Source organism: Aptenodytes forsteri, unplaced genomic scaffold (assembly GCF_000699145.1).
Source record: "Aptenodytes forsteri isolate BGI_AS27 unplaced genomic scaffold, ASM69914v1 Scaffold193, whole genome shotgun sequence".
In the NCBI taxonomy this organism is placed as follows: domain Eukaryota; kingdom Metazoa; phylum Chordata; class Aves; order Sphenisciformes; family Spheniscidae; genus Aptenodytes; species Aptenodytes forsteri.
The window spans coordinates 8,162,549-8,181,664 of NW_008795405.1; the positions used below are offsets into that span (position 1 = coordinate 8,162,549).

A 19,116-nucleotide genomic window follows, 5' to 3' on the forward strand; every position below is an offset into this window, starting at 1 on the left:
AGAAGAAAAAAAGATAAAAAATTTTTTTTTTTTTTTTTTTTTTTTTTACTATAGAAAAACTAGATTCTTCATCCAAATGAAATTTGAGAATGACAGCCCTACAAAAGTATGGGGCCACTGGCTCATAAGGCTTACCACCATCTAATTCTTTCTTTCAGAGTGAAAGGAATGGACACAATTATCTCAGTGTTAGAAATGCAGCTTGAGATGCCTCTATATTCTGTTAACTTCTAAAGTTATCTTAAAAGTGAGCTGGGAAGTTAAGATGTTGTTATTAAAAGAGATTTAAATCCATGATTTTGTTTTCATCATTACCTTGAACTAAAATTTACCCCCAAAAATCGAAGGGCAAAAATCCTATAGCAACCAGGGGATAAAGTTACAGTCATGTTGATACCTACTCAAGTAAATCTTTAACAAATAATAAGGACAGAATCCAGATTCCTTGCCAAATGATCAATCTCAGCATAGCATTAAGTTGTCATCAAAGTTTGAACTGGCTCTTATTCAAAGCAATATGAGAACTGGGTTCTCCAAATGCAAAAGCCACCTCAGCTAGCTTCAACATGAAAGTTGTCAAACTGTGCAAACTCAAACGAGCGTGTTCCAATAGCAGCCCAGCCATTACTTGGTTTAGAAACGGTGACATTCTCCCAGAGTGGATAACCATTTAACAGTCCTGAGGCAGAAGTGCCCTGTCAAAAAAAGGAAAAAGTTAGCTTTGTAAAATCCAGTGATTGTGTTGACACTGAGCCTACTCACATGGGAGAAGAGACAAGGCAGAAAGATGTCAAGTCAACTTTCAAGTACATTTTACACATTTTCCATGCAGAGGCGCTTCTAAATACTGCATAAAATCCTCCAGTGCCTATCAGCTCTGTGAAACAGATCTAATGCCTTTACAGTGAATATGTAAAAGGCTCATCTTCCACTAACTCACAGCTTTGCAAACTCAGTGTAGAATCTGAAGGGTAAACTAGTTTTCCTCTTCCACTTGTGTCAGGCTCCCTCAAACAGCCCAACTTGTCTTAAGGGGATATGATACACCTGGCACTGATTCTGCAGAATTAAGCAAAAGTCAAAGAGAGAGAGAGGTGTATTTCAGTCATTAAGCTGAGAGGAAGAGGGGACAGCAGAACTTTCAAGTACCACGTTGCCATTAGAATTAAAAACAGTTTCAGAAACAGTTACAATTTATCTTGCCAGGGTACCACTAAACAGCATTTAGAAAAAAAGTGCTTCAGTTTACTTGTATTTCTTAATCTGAAAGACCATTACAGACACAAGTAAAAGCAAAGAATGCCTTTCAAGGAGTCAGCATGAGAATTCTTTAAAGAGGGCTCTGCACTTCTGCCATTACATCAAAGGCATATTTGGTACAAAATACTTTAACAGCACAGATAAAAGTTTGTAGCATCATCATTTTAAAATTACCACCACTGTTTCGTGTTTTACACGATTTATGTTCATCTTCAGCACCCCATTCAGGTCTTGGCCCATTTTACAGATGGCAATCACTGTCGTAAGTGTGGGTAAAAGCCAAAACTAAACTACGTCCGTTCCAGTGAATGCCTTAGGTACAAACGTCCCTTTGTCTCCCAGTGTGAAAGCACAAAAGACAAAAAACAGCTTCTAATACTCACTGACATTTTAGCATGAGGGAAAGACTCAGTGCATAATTTTAAAAGAGAGTTTGTTTCAGCAGAAGATCTCCCCAGCTAGGATTCAAGCTTCCCCACATTTCAGGACACATTGCAGTTGCAAAGGTTACATTAGGCAAAGGGATTAGGCATTCAGAAGAGGAACTTAAAGCCTTTTAGTACTTGCACCAATGTCACACACAGCTAAGTGCCCAGGTATATTTAAACTAGAGCTTGAGGCTACTGTGCTCACCAAGTGACTATGGCCAAAAGGGGTGGGGAGTGAGAGGGAAGGAAAAAAATGTAGACAGGCTTTTCATTAACTGTGGCCCATTTTTACAGCAACACTATGCCCATGCTTTGTCAGTATAGGAAAGAAGGATGGCAGCTCATCTGATTTCCCCAGTCCTTAACTAGCACTACATACAAGGCCTTAGCATGCAAAGGGAATTGGTGGGAGCCAGATTTGTAAAACAGGCTAGTTTAGTAGTTTACTGACAGTCTTCAGAACAGGAAGTCAGGTCATGATCTTTTCATTAGATTAAACAAAAGATTTGCCTCTCTAGCCCTCCTATCTCCAGCTTTCAGCTCATCTTTCCAGTAATTTTCTATACCCTCTCCAGTTTCTCAAGATCTCTTTAAAAATACAGGCAGCAGAACTTGGTAAGGTATTTTAATATTGATTTAAAATAACAGAGATACTATGTTTTAGATAGGGCAAACTAATGCAAGCAGACTGTCAACAGTATAGCATAGTTTTGTCTAAACCATTTATGACTGGAAGTTTCGTAACTGGTTTTCTAGCTTTTTGCCTGTGTCCTTACCTGAATGTTAAGAGTAAGTGTGTGCCACGTATTGTCCCGTACACCAGAAAGTCCCTTCATTAATATTTCTTCTCCGGCTGCAAAACATGCTTAAGGTTAGCAAAGTAGTACTTCTCCCCTTTGCTGAGACTGATAAATACCAAGCCAGCAAAAGGAAAATAATACCTATTTTTTCAGAATGTTCAGGACTGACATCTTGCCAATTTCAACTGCAGCATGGAAGGCTTAACACACAAACTTGGACTCTACATTATCAGTGCATTCTCCTGTTTTGCCAAGACCGTTTTCCCACTAAAATCGCCAATGCTCTTGGGAATTTGCCCTGAGATAAGGATTCCCTCTATTGAGAGCATGGGTTCATGAAGTGTGACAGTAGCTATTGCTCTGCTTGTTCAATAGATCTCCTTGTTTATGTATCGGTACGTTTTTAAATCAGAGGGTTTGAGTTGCCACATCATCTTTTTACTTAGTTCTAATCAAAATTTAAGCTAAGCAAAAATGGGGTGTGACTGACACCTGGATGGAAGACCTGAAAAAAATTAAGTGCTACAAGTAGAATCTTCAATTATTCAGTAGATAGTTTTAGCTGCAAGTTAATTTAATATTCAGGCTCCCTTCTAGAAAAATATAAAGATCACTAAAAATAGCTGTACAGAAAAAGATTATCACATTGTGTAACAAGTGTCTCAGTCTGAAATAATGAGGTGGTAAATTAAAATCCTCTCATTTCATCTAGGAAAAAATATTTTTGACAGCCTGAGAACCTAATTGGGCAATGTTGTTATGTCTTATTAAAAATAAATACTGGAGTCGATCCTAAACATGAGTAAGTTTTTACATACAGCTGAAACGTAAGTTGTTATGGAGTTAGACATTGCAAAGTTTCGCTAGGGAGCACCAGTATGTTAAGAGAAGCTAATGTAAAGTCTTCTTCACACTACCCACCCATGGTAAAAAAGGAAAGGAAAAAAAAAAACCACAAAAAAACAACATGAGGAGAAATGAGAAACTACAGCTACCAAATAGAAGACGAGACTATTTTTAAGGTCCAGTACAGTGTGAAACGGGCCATTATAGGCTGTCTTCATATCAGATACACTGTAGATCTAGAAGTTGCATTTGACTCATCAGAAACTATTGAAAATTTAAATTTATACTCATGAAGTGATAGGAAATGCATTTAAACAACAAAACCTGTCACTATTTCAAAGCAAATTAAAAAGAACTTTTAGCTATTGATGAAGTATTATGACATACACTCTTTTACGTGCCTGTCAAATACTCTATAGATGAACACATATGAATGTTAGCATCACAAGTAGAATGTGCTCTCACTCCACTGAGCTAGACTAACAGTAGGATGCATAATTTGTGGAAACAGTAGGCCAATCATCATCACCTAAGCCAAATGTATGTACATTGACTTGCACTGCTCTACAAGACAGGGCACTGCATCTCAAGCAGAATTTTCTTTTTAGGTGTAGTATAAGAATACAGATCAAACCTTTCTATAATTAACATTGTATCAGAGTATTTATGGAAAGCAAAATAATTTACATTTGCTAGTGTAAAATAGGTTTTGTCAGCAGAAAAAAATAAAATCCAGAAAGCTGAGACTGAGAAGCGCACCAGCAAGTAGCCTTCAGATGCTGTCTTCACATAGAAAATGTGGCCATCATTAGAGCACAATGTGTTAAATTCATAGTGATGACAACTGAATTACAAAATCTGAATGTTAGTCATTTTTATCAAGGCTATCAAAATCATGTGTCCATATGTCAGCATCTACTTTAGCGAAGAGCTGCTTACCTAGATCACCAGTGACTCTGTAGGTGCCATCTGCAAAAACCCAGAAGAAAACTCCTTTGGTACGTCGAACATATATCCCACCATTGTCAACTCTTCCTGCAATAAAGACGCCCCCATCACGTTGTTTTTCTATGTAGATGTCACAAGTGACCGTCATGTTTACCCTATAAGAGAAGTTTAGTGTTTTAACAAGCAAGGAATCGATCTTTTTGAGCAGGCAATAGGTAGAAGAATATTCCCTATATAGTACAGCAACCTTTTTGAGGAAAGATTTAGCAATCCTAATTGTGACCTACAGGTGTGAGATGCACGGGACTTGTCTAGAGTGGTTGTTTCCCACCTGTGAGTCCACAGATTTTCTTAGGAAGAGTAATTCTTCCCAGAAACCAAGAACAAAACAAAGTGTATTGTCAGCAACTTTCAATTAATTATTTTAAAAAAACCCTGAAAACCACCAAACAGAAGGTTTGCATCTACACAGAAAAACTATCAGGTCTGCAAAACGAAAAGTTGCTTTTAGATAACTAAAACAAATCCAAGATTCAAGGTCATAGCACCACATCTGCTAAAATTTGATCTTCATTTCTCTAGGATTTTTAATACAGGCCAAATCTTAAGTAATCCATACCTCTTGCCCAAAAGCCAAAACAAACTTTTTTTAAACAAAATGTTCAAAGAGGTTGAAATTATGTGATTTTTCGGAGGTGATACTTCAGCTCAACAGTAAAGGACCATGTTATACATATAATGACAGCTGTAAAGGAGAATAAAGGAGAATAAAGCAAAGGAATACCAGAACAATCAATGGCACCCAGAAAATTTACACAACTTCCCCCACTCTGAAGTTGCGCTACAAGTCTCTTAACAATAAAAATTAAAAGCATTCTACTAATGTACATTCAAATTTAAAATCTACATCCCATGTCAGAAAGGACTTGCAATACGGATACAGCCACAAGGTCGCATATTTAGGAAGTTTCTAATTATCTATAATTATTTACAGAATGTGAAAAGACTCTCTGTCATCAGCTCAAGCTGATAACTAAATCATAAAGAATACTTATTTTAGCAACTCTTCTCCCCACCTTTTACATAATAGTAAGAACGACCTGAGATTTCATTCTAGTGTAATGCTATTAGAAGTATCAGATTCTTGGATACATATTCATTACACAAACAAGATTTCTTTCTTGCCTCCTTATGTATTAAACAAGAGACTCCCACATCTCGCTGAAGCCATTATAAAGATATTGGAAGCAATGTAGAATGAGTTAAATAGTAATATTTTCAGTATACAACTAGGTTCAATAAAACCATCAGAGCAAAACACTAACATCCAGGAGTAGAAACAAAAAGCTTTCACAAGCACAAGATTAAAATCCAAACTAAAACCAACTAGATAATCCTAAAATTTAATCATAATAAATTGCCATTGATGACTGAAGTCAAATATCATTCCATAGAGAAATTCATTGCAAGATTGGTTCAGTATTTCAACAGCACGCACTAATGGTTGAAAACATCTATCTAGGACAAGATGAACCTTAAACTGAGGATGAAGCAAACAAATCAGAGGGCCTGAAATTGAAGATTAACATTATGAAAAGTTACAGATCAGTAAAACTTGAATAATCAGCTGAATATTCAGGAAGCAAGCTTGGTTCTGAAGACAAGATGAAAATTCAGAAAAAAATGGAACAAATATGAAATAATAGGAAGTTTTTAGGAATCTCAGTACAGTAATTTAAGACTTTAAGAATACACATCCTGTGTAGCTATTATAGGGGTCACTGAATATGACCTACTCAATGAGGGAAAGTTGATTATAGGGGAAATATGAGACTTTGCTTAACAGAGGGCTGCGGAAGAAAACATCAGATAACTGAAGAACAACTTCCAGCTACAAGATGGTGATATTCTTCTAGGCTTCAGAGCAAAGTGATTCAATCAGTTGTCCAGGCCAGAAATTAGAAGTGTGAAGCATGTTCTAAAAAAGCATTTGAGGGACCAATGATCCCATCAAAGTGAAAAAAAACCTGACAGAATGGCTATTTTAAAAAAACATATCAAAAAAATTTAAGCTAGACTTCCAAATAGAAGAAAAAGTTTTAAGTGTAAAGTTTATTATTACTCACTATTACTAAACCAATTAGTTAACAGGCTCTTTCCCAAATGCTTTTTCATTTTAAATAAACATTATGCTAAAATATGCTACTTGATTCCAAATTACCATCATTATAGCTCCTAGAAAGAATTGCAATCATAACCATATTCTTATCAAACCAGTAAAGCTCAGTTACATTTACCCAGAAATAAAACTGTTTTAAGTAGCAGTTGAATCAAATCCACACAATTCTAGGAACTGCTCAGAAGATGGCAGTCTGCAACAAATATAACTGAATTAACTCCCACACTATTTCATTGATATGAGATTGATCAAATCGCTAACAATCAAGCAAGACAACTCAAAATAAATTAAACTGAATCGATTTTTTTGTCCCATTTAAAAACGTATTGAAACTCAGCGCACACTTTGAATTAGGATTATGACTTGGTCTTTCTAATATGCCAACTCAGATCCCTTATTCTGAAAAATGAGCTTGAACAAATATGCCCAGCAGGACATTAGGAAAAGAAATTTCCAGGACAGTGCAGCAGTGGGCCAAGCTACCAAGAGATGTGGTGGACTCTCCATCCTTGAATGTTTTTAAGACTCATTTAGACAAAGACACAGTTGATCTCTTAGATTTGGCAATAGCCCTGAGCAGGGCTCAATGACTTTTGGAAGTCCCTTTAAGTCATCATTTCTACATGTCTACAGAGAGTCTGAATGCAAAAGCCCTCTGTCCAAGAGAAATGAGGCTTGAGACAGATTAACTGATCATAACTCACACTGGTAAGGAGGATGTTTCCCCAGATGTCACTAGAAAATAGTGTTTACATACCACTGAAAATTTCCTATGAGACTGATGGTCTGGTCTGCATCAGAAGCCCAAGTGATGGGTCGCTGAACCACTACCTGGCGGAGTGTGAACACATGATCTCCTGGGTCAGAACTATTTATGAAGTATTCAAATACACCTGTCTGATCTGCAAAATTTGGGGCTTCACTGAAAGGTGGATTACCTGTTCAGAAAATAAAATACATATCAACACCAAAACATTATTTTTCTTCTGTGTATTTGTGTTTTCAGAAATTTCCTCTGAAAATATTCTCCAGAATTTTTACTTACTTTATCAAAGCGCAGTCTCCAAAACTGAAGTTTTGGGAGTTGGAAGGTGATTTTAGTTTTGGTTTTGTTTTTAAGCAGACGCCAGTTTTTGCAGACACATGAACAAAGTAAATTACCTTCTTCTCTATCTTCCTTCCAAAAACTAGTTCACTATAGTTATAAGCTATATCATTTGCATCAAGAATTTTAAAACTGTTAGCGATTACCCAGTGAAGACACAGAATTAAGTACACCTCATTGCAAGTGAAGTATACAAGTGTAAGTTGTTGGAGAAGCAGGTATAAATAAACAAAAATAAAACACACATTCATATCGCTTACATTAGAGGACTCAAACAACATAATTGTTATTGCCTTTCTACATTAAGACTATATGTGTGTGAATTAAGTTTTTGGATAAGAGAGTTCTGACTTACGGATATTGAAATCATCTTTGTAATTTGAAGGAAAGGGCTGAGGTGGTGGAGGCTCTGGGCAACCACATTTCTGGCCTGTCTTGAGTGTGGTTAAAGTGTAGACTTCATCCACATTTAGATATAAAGAAAAACTTCCCTTCCACACCTGGAATTAAAGAAAGCTCAAGCTGCAAAAATCAAACAACTAAATAACAAAATACTCAAGTTCCTGAATTAAAGGAGATCCTCTTAAGTCTGATTTAAGGCAAAAATCCTGTCTTCTTGCCTCAGCATTTAATATCTCCAAGCTATTTTGAAAACCCCTTTCCTCCTAACTCTTTATTACCTCCAGGTAAGCTTGTATATAGCTAGTAAAACTGTAGTCAAACAGAGCTAATAAAACATGCCCTAATTATGCAGTTTAGGCATGAAAGTCCAGGAGTTCCAGCAAAGGGGGAAGAAACACCTGAAATTGCAGACAGACTGTAATTAAAACTGATCAACTTACCTTTACAGGATGGAGTTGCTGGAAAAGACTAGAGTTTCCCGATTCAAACCCAAGTCTAGAATGCCACACTTGAAGGGTTTGCACCATATACTACAACGAAACACAATACAAAATTAAAAAAAAAAAAAAAAAAGAAATCCACAAGAAACCTTGAATATTCACCTTGAGAAATATCAGTCCTCTAAGTGTGTCTAATTTTTGTTATTTTAGAGCTGTTGATCACATTACAGGCCACCACTCTATTCAACTAGCCATTACATATGGCTTATCTTTTTATAGATTATACGTCAATAAGCCATTGTCCTAACATGCAGTAACGTTGCTTATAAAGACAGAAAGCATTGCAACCACACATGCAATCTTTAGCTTCTCTATTACCTACAACAGTATCCCTTTGATACAAGCTCTCTGCCTAGGAGCAACCAGGCTGAAACAATCTCCTGCTAATTTTGCTTTAATGAGATCTTCAGTTTAGTTGCTGGTTCTTTGATGTTCATTTCTGAGCAAAGTACTTCGCTTACAGATCTCCAAACTTCTGCTATACTATGGCATATCATTAGTTACAGATTTTAATCATATCCAACCCCTACTTTTTTTTTTTTTTTAGTTACCCAGATGAACAACAAAGGAAGCAACCTAGAGTCTGGTTTGGATAAGCTGTCTGATACTTCCCCCAAAGGGAGCTGTATATGAGAAGTGACGCTCAACTACTTTTCCTAAGCAAAGCATTTTATCACCAAAAGTACTGTCCAAACTATCTCCTCCTAAATAAAAGGAAACTAATGCCACCAAAAAATCAAATTCCAAATAAGTAAACACTTTCAGCTTCTGAGAAGCAATCATCCAAATCTACTAATAAAGATTCACTCCAGTTTACACTGTGAAAGTATTGTTCACATTTCAGAGGGAAATTCAGTTTAGCGAGATTTTTAAAAAAAAAAAAACAAAAAAAAAAAAACACACAACAAAAAAACACCACACAACCACACACCACCACAATTGGGAGATTCTCAGAATATCTCTTCACAGGATGGAGCAACATAACCTACAGTATACAATCAACTGCAGTTACTTCCCTGGAAAGGAGCTGATAACAACTAGAAAGGTCACGGCCATGCTGGCCAGTCAAACTATGTCAGCATGTCAGAGCACCCAGCCTTGGAATAAATCCTAAAGAAAAATCCAATTGCATTTCTGTTCTGGGGAATTTCTTCTTCAATATACAGATGATTAGACTGGGAGGTAGTAATTCTATTAATTCAGTTCTGACATTACATCTCATGGTAAAAGCAGAACAAGAATGCTTAAAACTTTGCCAGGTGTGCAACAGCCTCTAGTATTGGAGGTAAAGAACTCCAATTTCTTGCTAACCTGTGATATTGTCTTGCATGTATTTGATTATGGATAGCAATTCATTTTACAAGACTGATCAAATGTATTCAAGATCTACTTACAAATGACCCTTTGAGGTAGAAAGTTGCTTTCTGAGGTGTCACACTGAAATGAGGCAGTAGAGGCCTGATACATTGAGAGTGATTATGAGTCTGAAGAAAAAAATAAATGTAACAGAAGGAACGTGCATTACTGGAATGTATCGCATGGCAATGTTCATGAAACACATACAATATAAACTGAAATTAAAAAAGCAACATAGGATCAATTTGCAACTATTTATTTCACTGTCATCATAACGATAACTGCAATTATACTAGCTTAATAATTTTATTTTGAATACTGCTTAAAAAAAAAGCACGATTTAGTTTCCTCCCAGAGTGTGTCATCAAATTAAAGCTAATTTGTGATATAAAGATGACATACACATTGGTCTCCAGGAAGATTCAACTAGCTATTCAAAGTTTAGATAGAAAAAAGGACCTCTAGTGGTCTCACTAACAAAGCTACAAGCATCAAAGAACATATTCATAGATACTGAACTACATAAATAAAACCAGGTTCTTCATAACAAAACATTTCCTTTGTCTTTTCTAGTTCATTAGAATTGCTGATGCACATACCATAGTTTCAATGATGATGGTAAGGTTTCCTAGGCCATCTGTCAGAGCTACAAAACTACCACCTCCTTCTAACTGTCCATCTACTTGCAAGTATGACCAGCCTGGCTGAGTAAACTGCGTTGTGTGTGCTGAGACAAAACAGAACAAAAATCAGAAGAAAATAATTAAGTCTTGATAAAAAAATAACACCATTTGTAGTCTGAATTAAATTTCTCACACACGCTTACACAACAAAAACTTCATTTGGGAAGAAAGTAATGGAACTTCCAAAACAAATTCTACCTATACAAGAAAAATTAAAGAATTACACTAAGGCACAATTAAAAACATCAGCTCTGTGGCAGATGAAACAGTTAAAATGATAACGATTATTTAGACAGGAAGAAAAAATTATTGTACCACTATATAAGTCAATCATGTATATGCAATATGAACATTCATCACAGTTTAGATTTTGCCAAATCTTTTTTTTTTTTTTTCTTTTTTTAAATAAACAGTTGAGCCAGAGAAAGCATAGATGGGCATCTCCATGAGGAATAACTAAGTAAGTTTTTCAGTATATAAGAGAGAGTACCAAAGAAGAATATGACCTAGACCACGAAAATCCTGAGCAACATGGAAACAGGAACAATTGCTCAGTTGTTTTGAACTGTTCATATGACAGTAAGGCCATTTTTTTTTTTTAATGCTTTTACATATACAGGTAACTAGCAGAAGAATAAAAATGAAGGCATTTGCCTTGTTCCTCCTTTATGGCATTGCATATGCTACTTGCTCTACTGAACTGTGGCAAAGACAGTAAAATATTACAGAAGGACTACAAGAGTAGCCAGTGAATCCATGTGTCAATAGACACTATGTGAACATACTCCCCTTTCCCCAAGCACAAGGAAATGCTAACTTACACAAGCCAAGAATCTCAAGCAGGACAAGAATACAGAGGTTCTTTGTTCCATTTTCTCAAATTGAGAGGTATCAAATGTCTTCTTAAGGATTAAAAAAAGAAGAGGGAAAGGAACTAGGAAAGCACACTAATCTTTATGGGCATTTCAGATCAAAATATTTTAATAGTAACAGCTATAAAAGGCAGTAGTTTATTCATTTCCGCTGTATCTAACGGTCAAGTATTAAGATTTCCCGTGCTATTAGATCTTTCTGCTTTCTATTGAAGGGAGCTTTTTTTTTTTCCCTCCTTCTTTTTTAAAGTATTCACAAAGCTTTCCACAAAACTACTTTATTTTGGTACAAAAAGTAATACATATAAAAAACACTAAACTACTAAAGGCTTCAGAAAATACAGTTATGCTCTGTGTTAGATTACCAAACTTTTAACTGCAAACTTTTTACCTGTAATCCAGATAGGAGCTTCTACTTTGTAGTGGCCACTCCACGGCTCTTGCGCTGTCATTAATCCACATCGACCAAAGGGCAACTCTTCATAATAACTAGCCACCAAGTTCCATGCAATGGTTCTCCTACTAAAGGCTTCAGAAAATACAGTTATGCTCTGTGTTAGATTACCAAACTTTTAACTGCAAACTTTTTACCTGTAATCCAGATAGGAGCTTCTACTTTGTAGTGGCCACTCCACGGCTCTTGCGCTGTCATTAATCCACATCGACCAAAGGGCAACTCTTCATAATAACTAGCCACCAAGTTCCATGCAATGGTTCTGGAATAAAAACAGGTTTGTTTGCTCCTTTCATATGGATAGTATTAGATTAATTTAGTACAACAATTTATTCCTCTTTTTTCTCCAGCATACAATGAAAAGAAGTTTAAGGCAAAAAAAAAAAAAAAAATCATTCCAGCTAAAGGAGAAAAAACACAGGAGAGGAAAATAAAACAAATTAAATTCCAGTGTTGAGAACTTCTTACAAAACTGATACATTCTCTGGCTATATCACCATAAAAAGTTGCACATCAAAGGAAATGTGTACTGAGGGTTAAAGACTCCATTTGTATTTTTTTTTCCTGTTTTGAAGGGGAAAAAATTAAGCTTTACACCTTTTTGTTAGGGTGTTGTTTTGGGGGTTTTTGGGTGGTTGGTTGCTGCTGGTGATGATGGTAGGTTTTTTTGGGGGAAGGGGTTTGGGGGAGCAATTTAGTACCACTAAAAAAAATAATCCTTCCTTTATCCATATAAATAACAGATAAAACAACTCTAACCAGCCATCCTCCAGGAGTTGTCGCTATTTCAAGAAGTTGTCAGGATACTGACAAGGTTAATTACTTCAGGTCTTTTGATTTGGTCTTCACTGAAAATCTTTTGCTAGGACTTTAAACTTAAGACCTGTGTGCCGTAAGTATGGAAATACAGCTTAATAAAGCAGTTATGTAGAAAGCAAAAGCTGGCATGCTGTTCTGCTATTGCATATAGATGAGTGCAAAGGCCTCATTCTAAAGTCATTGCCATAGATTTATCACACTATAAATGCATTTCAGAAGAGATCCTGAAATCCTACAAAAAGGTGCTCATAAACAACTCCTGAGTTATAAACTCAACTTGCTCACATTAAACTTGTTCTGCAGAGTTTCAAACTTAGAAGAGGAATGTAGGGAATTCAAGTTCAAAGGAAACGACCTTAGCAGAAAGACAAGCTGCCTTTCATCAGGAAGACTCTGTTTTCAATATAAAAACCAAGATAACTTCAATATTGGATACATGGACTTGGAACTATCCTACAATAATTTCTAAACACAATACATAGGTCTGGCTGTCAGGTTGCTAAACAAATGGGGCATATATAATTACAAAGTGCCTGTAAAAAAGAAAAACAATGGCAAAAGAAAGACCTCAAAGTAAGATATTAAAGCATATGAGAGTCAAGAGGCAACCAGAATGGTCAGGAATTCACGTAGGAAACATTCATCTGTTAGAAAACTTCAGCTTGCAGAGAAGGAGACAGAAGATTCATAGAAACCAGGTGACCCAAGAAACTTCCCTTTACAGGTATCTAAGTGCTTTGTGCTGTGCTCCATTTCAAGCATTTCAGACAAAAAGATTTCTCTTTATTATTCCAAAATGAAGTTATATAAAAACTAAAAGCTTTGAACAATTTTGCTTACATCTTGATGCCTACATTTTCTTTAATCAGACTTCTCACCCCCGCCCCCCTCAGATTAGTAGTTGTTGCACTGGAAACATCAAAGTATGTTTTCTAGTCTCTTCTAAAACTGCGAGTTATGTAATTTCCCAGTAAATAGAAGAGCTTTCTTCCAGATTTCAGTTTCGAAAGAAAACGTGCAGGAAACAGGAAACATATCAAAAGACTACAGCATGTTTTAGAATGGACTCTGAGAAAGAAGTTGTATGGAAAAACTAGATAATTACATCCGTACCTACTACTTTTAACTGAAGACAAACCACCTGATAAAGACCTTAAGAAAAATACAGATAAATTAGCTTTATTGTTATTTTCCTCCAATGGTTTTCATGTTGGTAGCCCTTCTTAAGAACATTCTCTTTTTGACAAATATCATCAGAGTCTCAAAGGCATCTGAACTCAGCTGCATAAGCCATTGGATACTGTGGAACAGTAACTCAAGAATACATTAAAACTTGTGGGACTTCTACCACAGAAAGAGGTAAGGACAGTAGACTTCATACCTTACTACATTTGCATTCAGACTGACAGTGGAGTTTCAGTTTACCTACTGTCTTACCATAGCAAATGGATGTGTTACATAGTACTTTAAACAATTCTTACATATGAAGTTGTGAAAGCGAGCAACAGTGCACAACACTTACGAGGTCATGTTTCCATTCACGTAGTTTTGGTTCAGGATCCGAGCCCAGCAGCCTGCACCTACTTCATCATTGAAAGTACTGTAATCTTCTGAAGACCACAGTTTCTTCTTAGTTAATAAGGCATTCGGCACTGTTTTTGTTCCAGGATAGTGAGCCCTACACAATATTTTAAAAAGAAAGAGCACTTAGCACAAAAAGAAAAATCAAAGCCTGGAAGTACATACAGCAGCAATGATTCACCTCCTCCAAACTGAAAAACAAAACTTTCTTGGAATAATACTAATGGAATAGAAAAAAATGGAACCAGAAAGAGCTATAATATTCCCTAGCTTATTATCTTTGCATCAGTAGAAGATTACTTCTTCTGATACATGCCAGCATATAAGTTAACCTAGCTTTAAATATATCATGCAATTTCTGCAGCTTGCTAAAGCAAAGCTTTATCCTGAAATTGAGCTTGAAGATTTTCATAACTGTAATGCGCTAAATAGAGAAAATACATGCTACCTTGTACTATCTTAAACAAAACCGTAAATCATTATAAAATCAACAGTAAGATACAGTACTAGGCACTATTCTAAGAACTTAACTGCATGAATGTCTTAGGACCTAAACATGAACTTGGCTAATTTTGCACACCTTTTTAATAAACTCAGGTTTCAAAAAGGCATGCTAGTTGGATTATAAAAGTTACAGAGATGTAAACTGAAAATAGTTGAAACATGTAATGGAAGCTAATTTTCTTTCCAAGATCTTCCTTAGTATGAGGAGCAATGCTTTCTCCCAAATTAAGACTACTGATTATACTCAATCACAACATTGATTCACTGTGCCAAATTAGTCTGACCAAAATAAAACCTTTCAAATCACGTGCAGAAAACAGGGTCATGATTTTGCCCTCATTTAGCACACTCATTGAACACACTAAATACATATACTAAAATGAAACTATCAGCACTGGGAATGAAGGCATAAATATTTCCTTTACTATTAGCCTGAAACGTGACAAATTGATACATTTGTGACAGGGACACAAGAAATACCAGTTTTTCTAGGCTGACTGTTGGGTTCTTTTCATTATTTTCCCCCTAGTGGACAATGGGCCATTTCCCAGTGTTGTAGTCCTTCATACACAGCTTCGCTAATGATAGCGTAACAGATAGTAAAGATTTTAGCTACATCCTTCTCTGCTGTACAGATTACTGTATATTTCCCCTTTGGTTTGGAAACACAAGTATTACCTTAATACCCAGCAAAGGTTTTTGTAATGGCATAAAGTGTGTAGCTTGCAAAGACAAGGCAAAGAAGGAATAATTTGTCTTTCTACACTCCATATCCTGAAAAGCTGTTTCTTAGATATTAAGAGTCAACATCCCTTCCAAATACAAGCTGTATTTTTCAAAAAGAGAAAGAAAAAAAAAAAGCAGGGGCGTGTTAGAGAGCTTTACGTAAGATTACACAGGAACAAAATCTATAGAGCTGTGATTTCCTGCACTAAGACAGAGGGTCGCCTTTATTTGCATAAGAGGGAAGAGAAATAATTCAATGCAAAGACACTAAAGCTATGGAAATAAATTGGAAAAAATCGGGATGATAAACAGGATTAAAGCTACAGGGAGAACAAACAGGTTCTAGAGGCAGACTCCTTCAGTGTATCTTTACTGGCAGCTTTGCTCCACTTAAAGCCCACACACTTATAACATCCTCACTTTGTCCCACTGATATGCAATCGGGTAAAACAGTTTCACCACCAGTTGAGAAATTAATCATTTTTCTCTGTTCTTAGATGCAATTTCTGTTACTGTTAATGAACACAATTTACACTGTATTTGCTTTTCACTTACACTGATGTTAACCAAGGGGTTTTGGTTTACTTTCATTAACTAAATTAGTCCTTAAAAAGTAGGACATGACTAAGGAGTGTGTAACTCCTATTCCATATAAAAACTTTCTTTAAAAAAAAAAAAAAGTACACCAATCTTTCTTTTTTAAACTTTTAATAGCACTGTAGAGTGTATACTTTAAAAAGACCCACCCAAATGCACAAAATAAACATTTGCTGTCAGATTACAGTGAAGGCTTTCACACCCAGTATGTGCTGGATTTGTTGAACTCTATGTGATTTATATTTAAAGAAAACACTAGATAATGCTACAGCCCTCTTTTAGATGTCTTGCACCACTCTACAGCCTCAACAACTAACACAAGGTGTGCAGCAAAGGACAGGAGATTAGCTGTGTCCAAAACAGCATGTTCTGCTCCTTCAGTTGTGAAAACAATCTTTTTACTTCAATGGAAATGAAAAAGCCTACAAAGGAGCGACTTATACTCCAATTACTCTCAGGAAATAATTGGTCCACGCAAGGACCACTACCATTTGGAAAGACTTGAGTATCCTGATTAATGTTTCAGGAAAAACCACAAACTCCTAAACACCTACCCTTCTTGCTGCCTGAAAAGATGAACTGGAGTAGAGTTTATGCATCATTCTTATAAATGTGATGCTTCAGCAGAGGCAGCAGGATTTTGGATTCTTTGCTCAAAAGAGCAGAGAGTCAGACACACTGTAACAGAAGACCATTGCAAAGAGAGAGGAAAAAAAGTGATGTATATCATGAAAGGGGGGAAAAAGAATGGATCTTGGTGGAGAAAAGGTAACGAAAGGAATAGTAGGAACAGAATTACAACAGAAGTGACACATAAGTTTAAACCTCTTATCACTGCAAGAGAAGATTTTACCAACAGCCTTTACTATCAGTGTTTGCATTCTTCAAACCACTGTCATTTACTAAAAAAGTATTTTCATTGTTCCCTCCTTCTTTCAATCTCTCTGGAACCAGCAGATGGTTGGTTCATCATCAGGGCCTCTAGCTGTTAGAGTGGTAACAATGTATTTTTAAAATATTAATTATTATGAGATTAAGTGTGTTTTACACAGCAGATGATGAAGCAATATAACTCCAACGGGAAAAAAAAAAATCCACAGTTGCCTGTGTAGGGAAGCCAATCAGATCTATTAAGAAAGTAACACTATTTAAGAAAAGCTCTTCTACTTATGGATTGCAAATGCTGCTTCGCACAATTGCCCACAGTGACTTCATTTGGATAACTTAGTTAAAAAAACAAACAAACAAAAAAACTTTGTGTTATTTTTTGTTTTGCATATAGCAATGGCCCAAAGGGGAGGAAGGGGAAAAAAAATCAGGATAGAAATAGCAGGGGTTTCCACCATTTTTTCTCTCACGCGTCAGTACAAGGCTGTAGAAACTAAATTAAAAGATCAGCCTATATAATATCATCACTACAATGAAGCTTTGCAGAAACACACTGCCTACGAAAACCTAAAATCTAGTTCTCAAAAACATCTCTAGAAAACAGAAATCATCAGCTAACACCACTGTCTTTCCTACTGCTCATGCCATATCAGCACACAGGCCTGGGAGGGACTCAGGACAGTTTGAATTCCTACTACTACAGGCACCACATCATGATTCCATCATGCAGTAATGTCACAATATCATCTTGTTTTCCTTAGGTTGTTAACTTGGGCATAATTAGCTCTAACAAATTTCTTTAAAAGGCTTGGTTTTCTGCGACACATTCAGCAAAATGTGTGTTTAGAACAGATCTGGTTAAGAACACTGGTGCTTCTAACCAAAAAGACCTAATGGCATACTAAAGTTACATTAGGTGAAAATGAAAGTTGTTACTCCTAAACTCACTGACACTTTCTAAACACTTCCTGTTTACTTTCAATTAACAGCAGGAAGGCGGTGGGGGGAGAGGGAGGTGGAATTTTCAACATGTAGAGTCAGAATAGCTTGGTCTCTACCTCTATAGCATGTAAAAATGTAACTGGTTTAACTGTGTTACAAACAAGTAGCACATCTAAAGCACTCATATGAGTAGCTGTGGAATTTGCAAGCCCATCCTTGAAAAACATTGTTTTCAAGAGCTACAATGTAATTTAAATGTGTTCAAAGTAGGAGTAATACTCCTTTATAATTCATTATATTTCATTTCACTGGTAAAATTGATGCAACCATAATAGCTCTGAAAAGCTGTTTGGAAATATCATATTATAAAGAGCTTTGGTGACCTGGGTCATTCCTATGTGGGTGAACATCTATTAATAGTTTTACATTGTGTCTTCAGGGCTCCCTGTAATTTCTAGCCACTACAGTATCTTGCAGATGAAGCCTGGATGCAAATAGTGCAAAATAAAACAAAAGCAGCAGCTTTAACTAATCTCCCATCCAGCTTGTCTGATGAGAGACCTCACAGATCACAAATTACGTTACCAAGTCCAAAACTGATTTTATGTACCTTCATACTGGCTACAGGAAATATTTTTTATAGTTTCAAAAAAAAAAAAAAAAACAAGCCAACTTTTTTTTTTTTTTTCATGATGAGATGTGCACCACTAAATGTCCAGTAGCCAACTGATTATCCATTACACAAGAGTATTTCATCTCCCTGTTAAGATTGAATCAGAGTAGGGACATAAAACTTAGACTTGCAAAGAGTTAAGCAACTACAGCTTACTGAGACAGTGTAAAAACAGTTGAGCTTCAGGAACTGACTCTGGGTGCATACTTGTAGCTGCCAAAACACAGAAGGGAAGCATGCTCACTACATTGGGATCATGGTAATTACAGTGGATTTGCATCTGGTCAGAGTGAGTTTACAATTGCTTCCACTTGTTGATCCACACATGATCCAAGACTCCACTTGCAAAAAACTGTCAGGATACTTTTTGTTGTTCAGAATGGGGGGAGAGATTGACTGGGGTGGGGGCACTGACTGCCTATCTGTATTTGGAGGGAAAGCCTTCATTTCTACACCTCCTATGTGTCAGACATATAAAGACGAATGAAAAAGGCACAAGTAGAAGCAAGGAACAGCCACATTTGAAGCATGTGATTGGGTCAGGCAAGTTTAT

At 36.2% G+C, this 19,116-nt stretch overlaps 1 protein-coding gene across 1 annotated transcript in view; it reads right to left on the reverse strand.

Annotated features, from left to right (window-relative positions):
* Nucleotides 1-53: 53 nt before the first annotated feature.
* GALC (galactosylceramidase) overlaps nt 54-19,116 on the reverse strand; it is a 40,683-nt gene continuing 21,620 nt past the window's right edge. Inside the window, exons 11-20 of the mRNA XM_009280938.2 lie at nt 14,175-14,330; nt 11,971-12,095; nt 10,424-10,551; nt 9,863-9,952; nt 8,409-8,498; nt 7,922-8,066; nt 7,219-7,399; nt 4,274-4,437; nt 2,465-2,541; nt 54-695 (exon numbers count right to left, since the gene is read on the reverse strand). Of these exons, the coding sequence (XP_009279213.1) occupies nt 552-695; nt 2,465-2,541; nt 4,274-4,437; nt 7,219-7,399; nt 7,922-8,066; nt 8,409-8,498; nt 9,863-9,952; nt 10,424-10,551; nt 11,971-12,095; nt 14,175-14,330 (1,300 nt within the window). The 3' untranslated portion in view covers nt 54-551. The remainder of the gene's footprint in view (nt 696-2,464; nt 2,542-4,273; nt 4,438-7,218; nt 7,400-7,921; nt 8,067-8,408; nt 8,499-9,862; nt 9,953-10,423; nt 10,552-11,970; nt 12,096-14,174; nt 14,331-19,116) is intronic.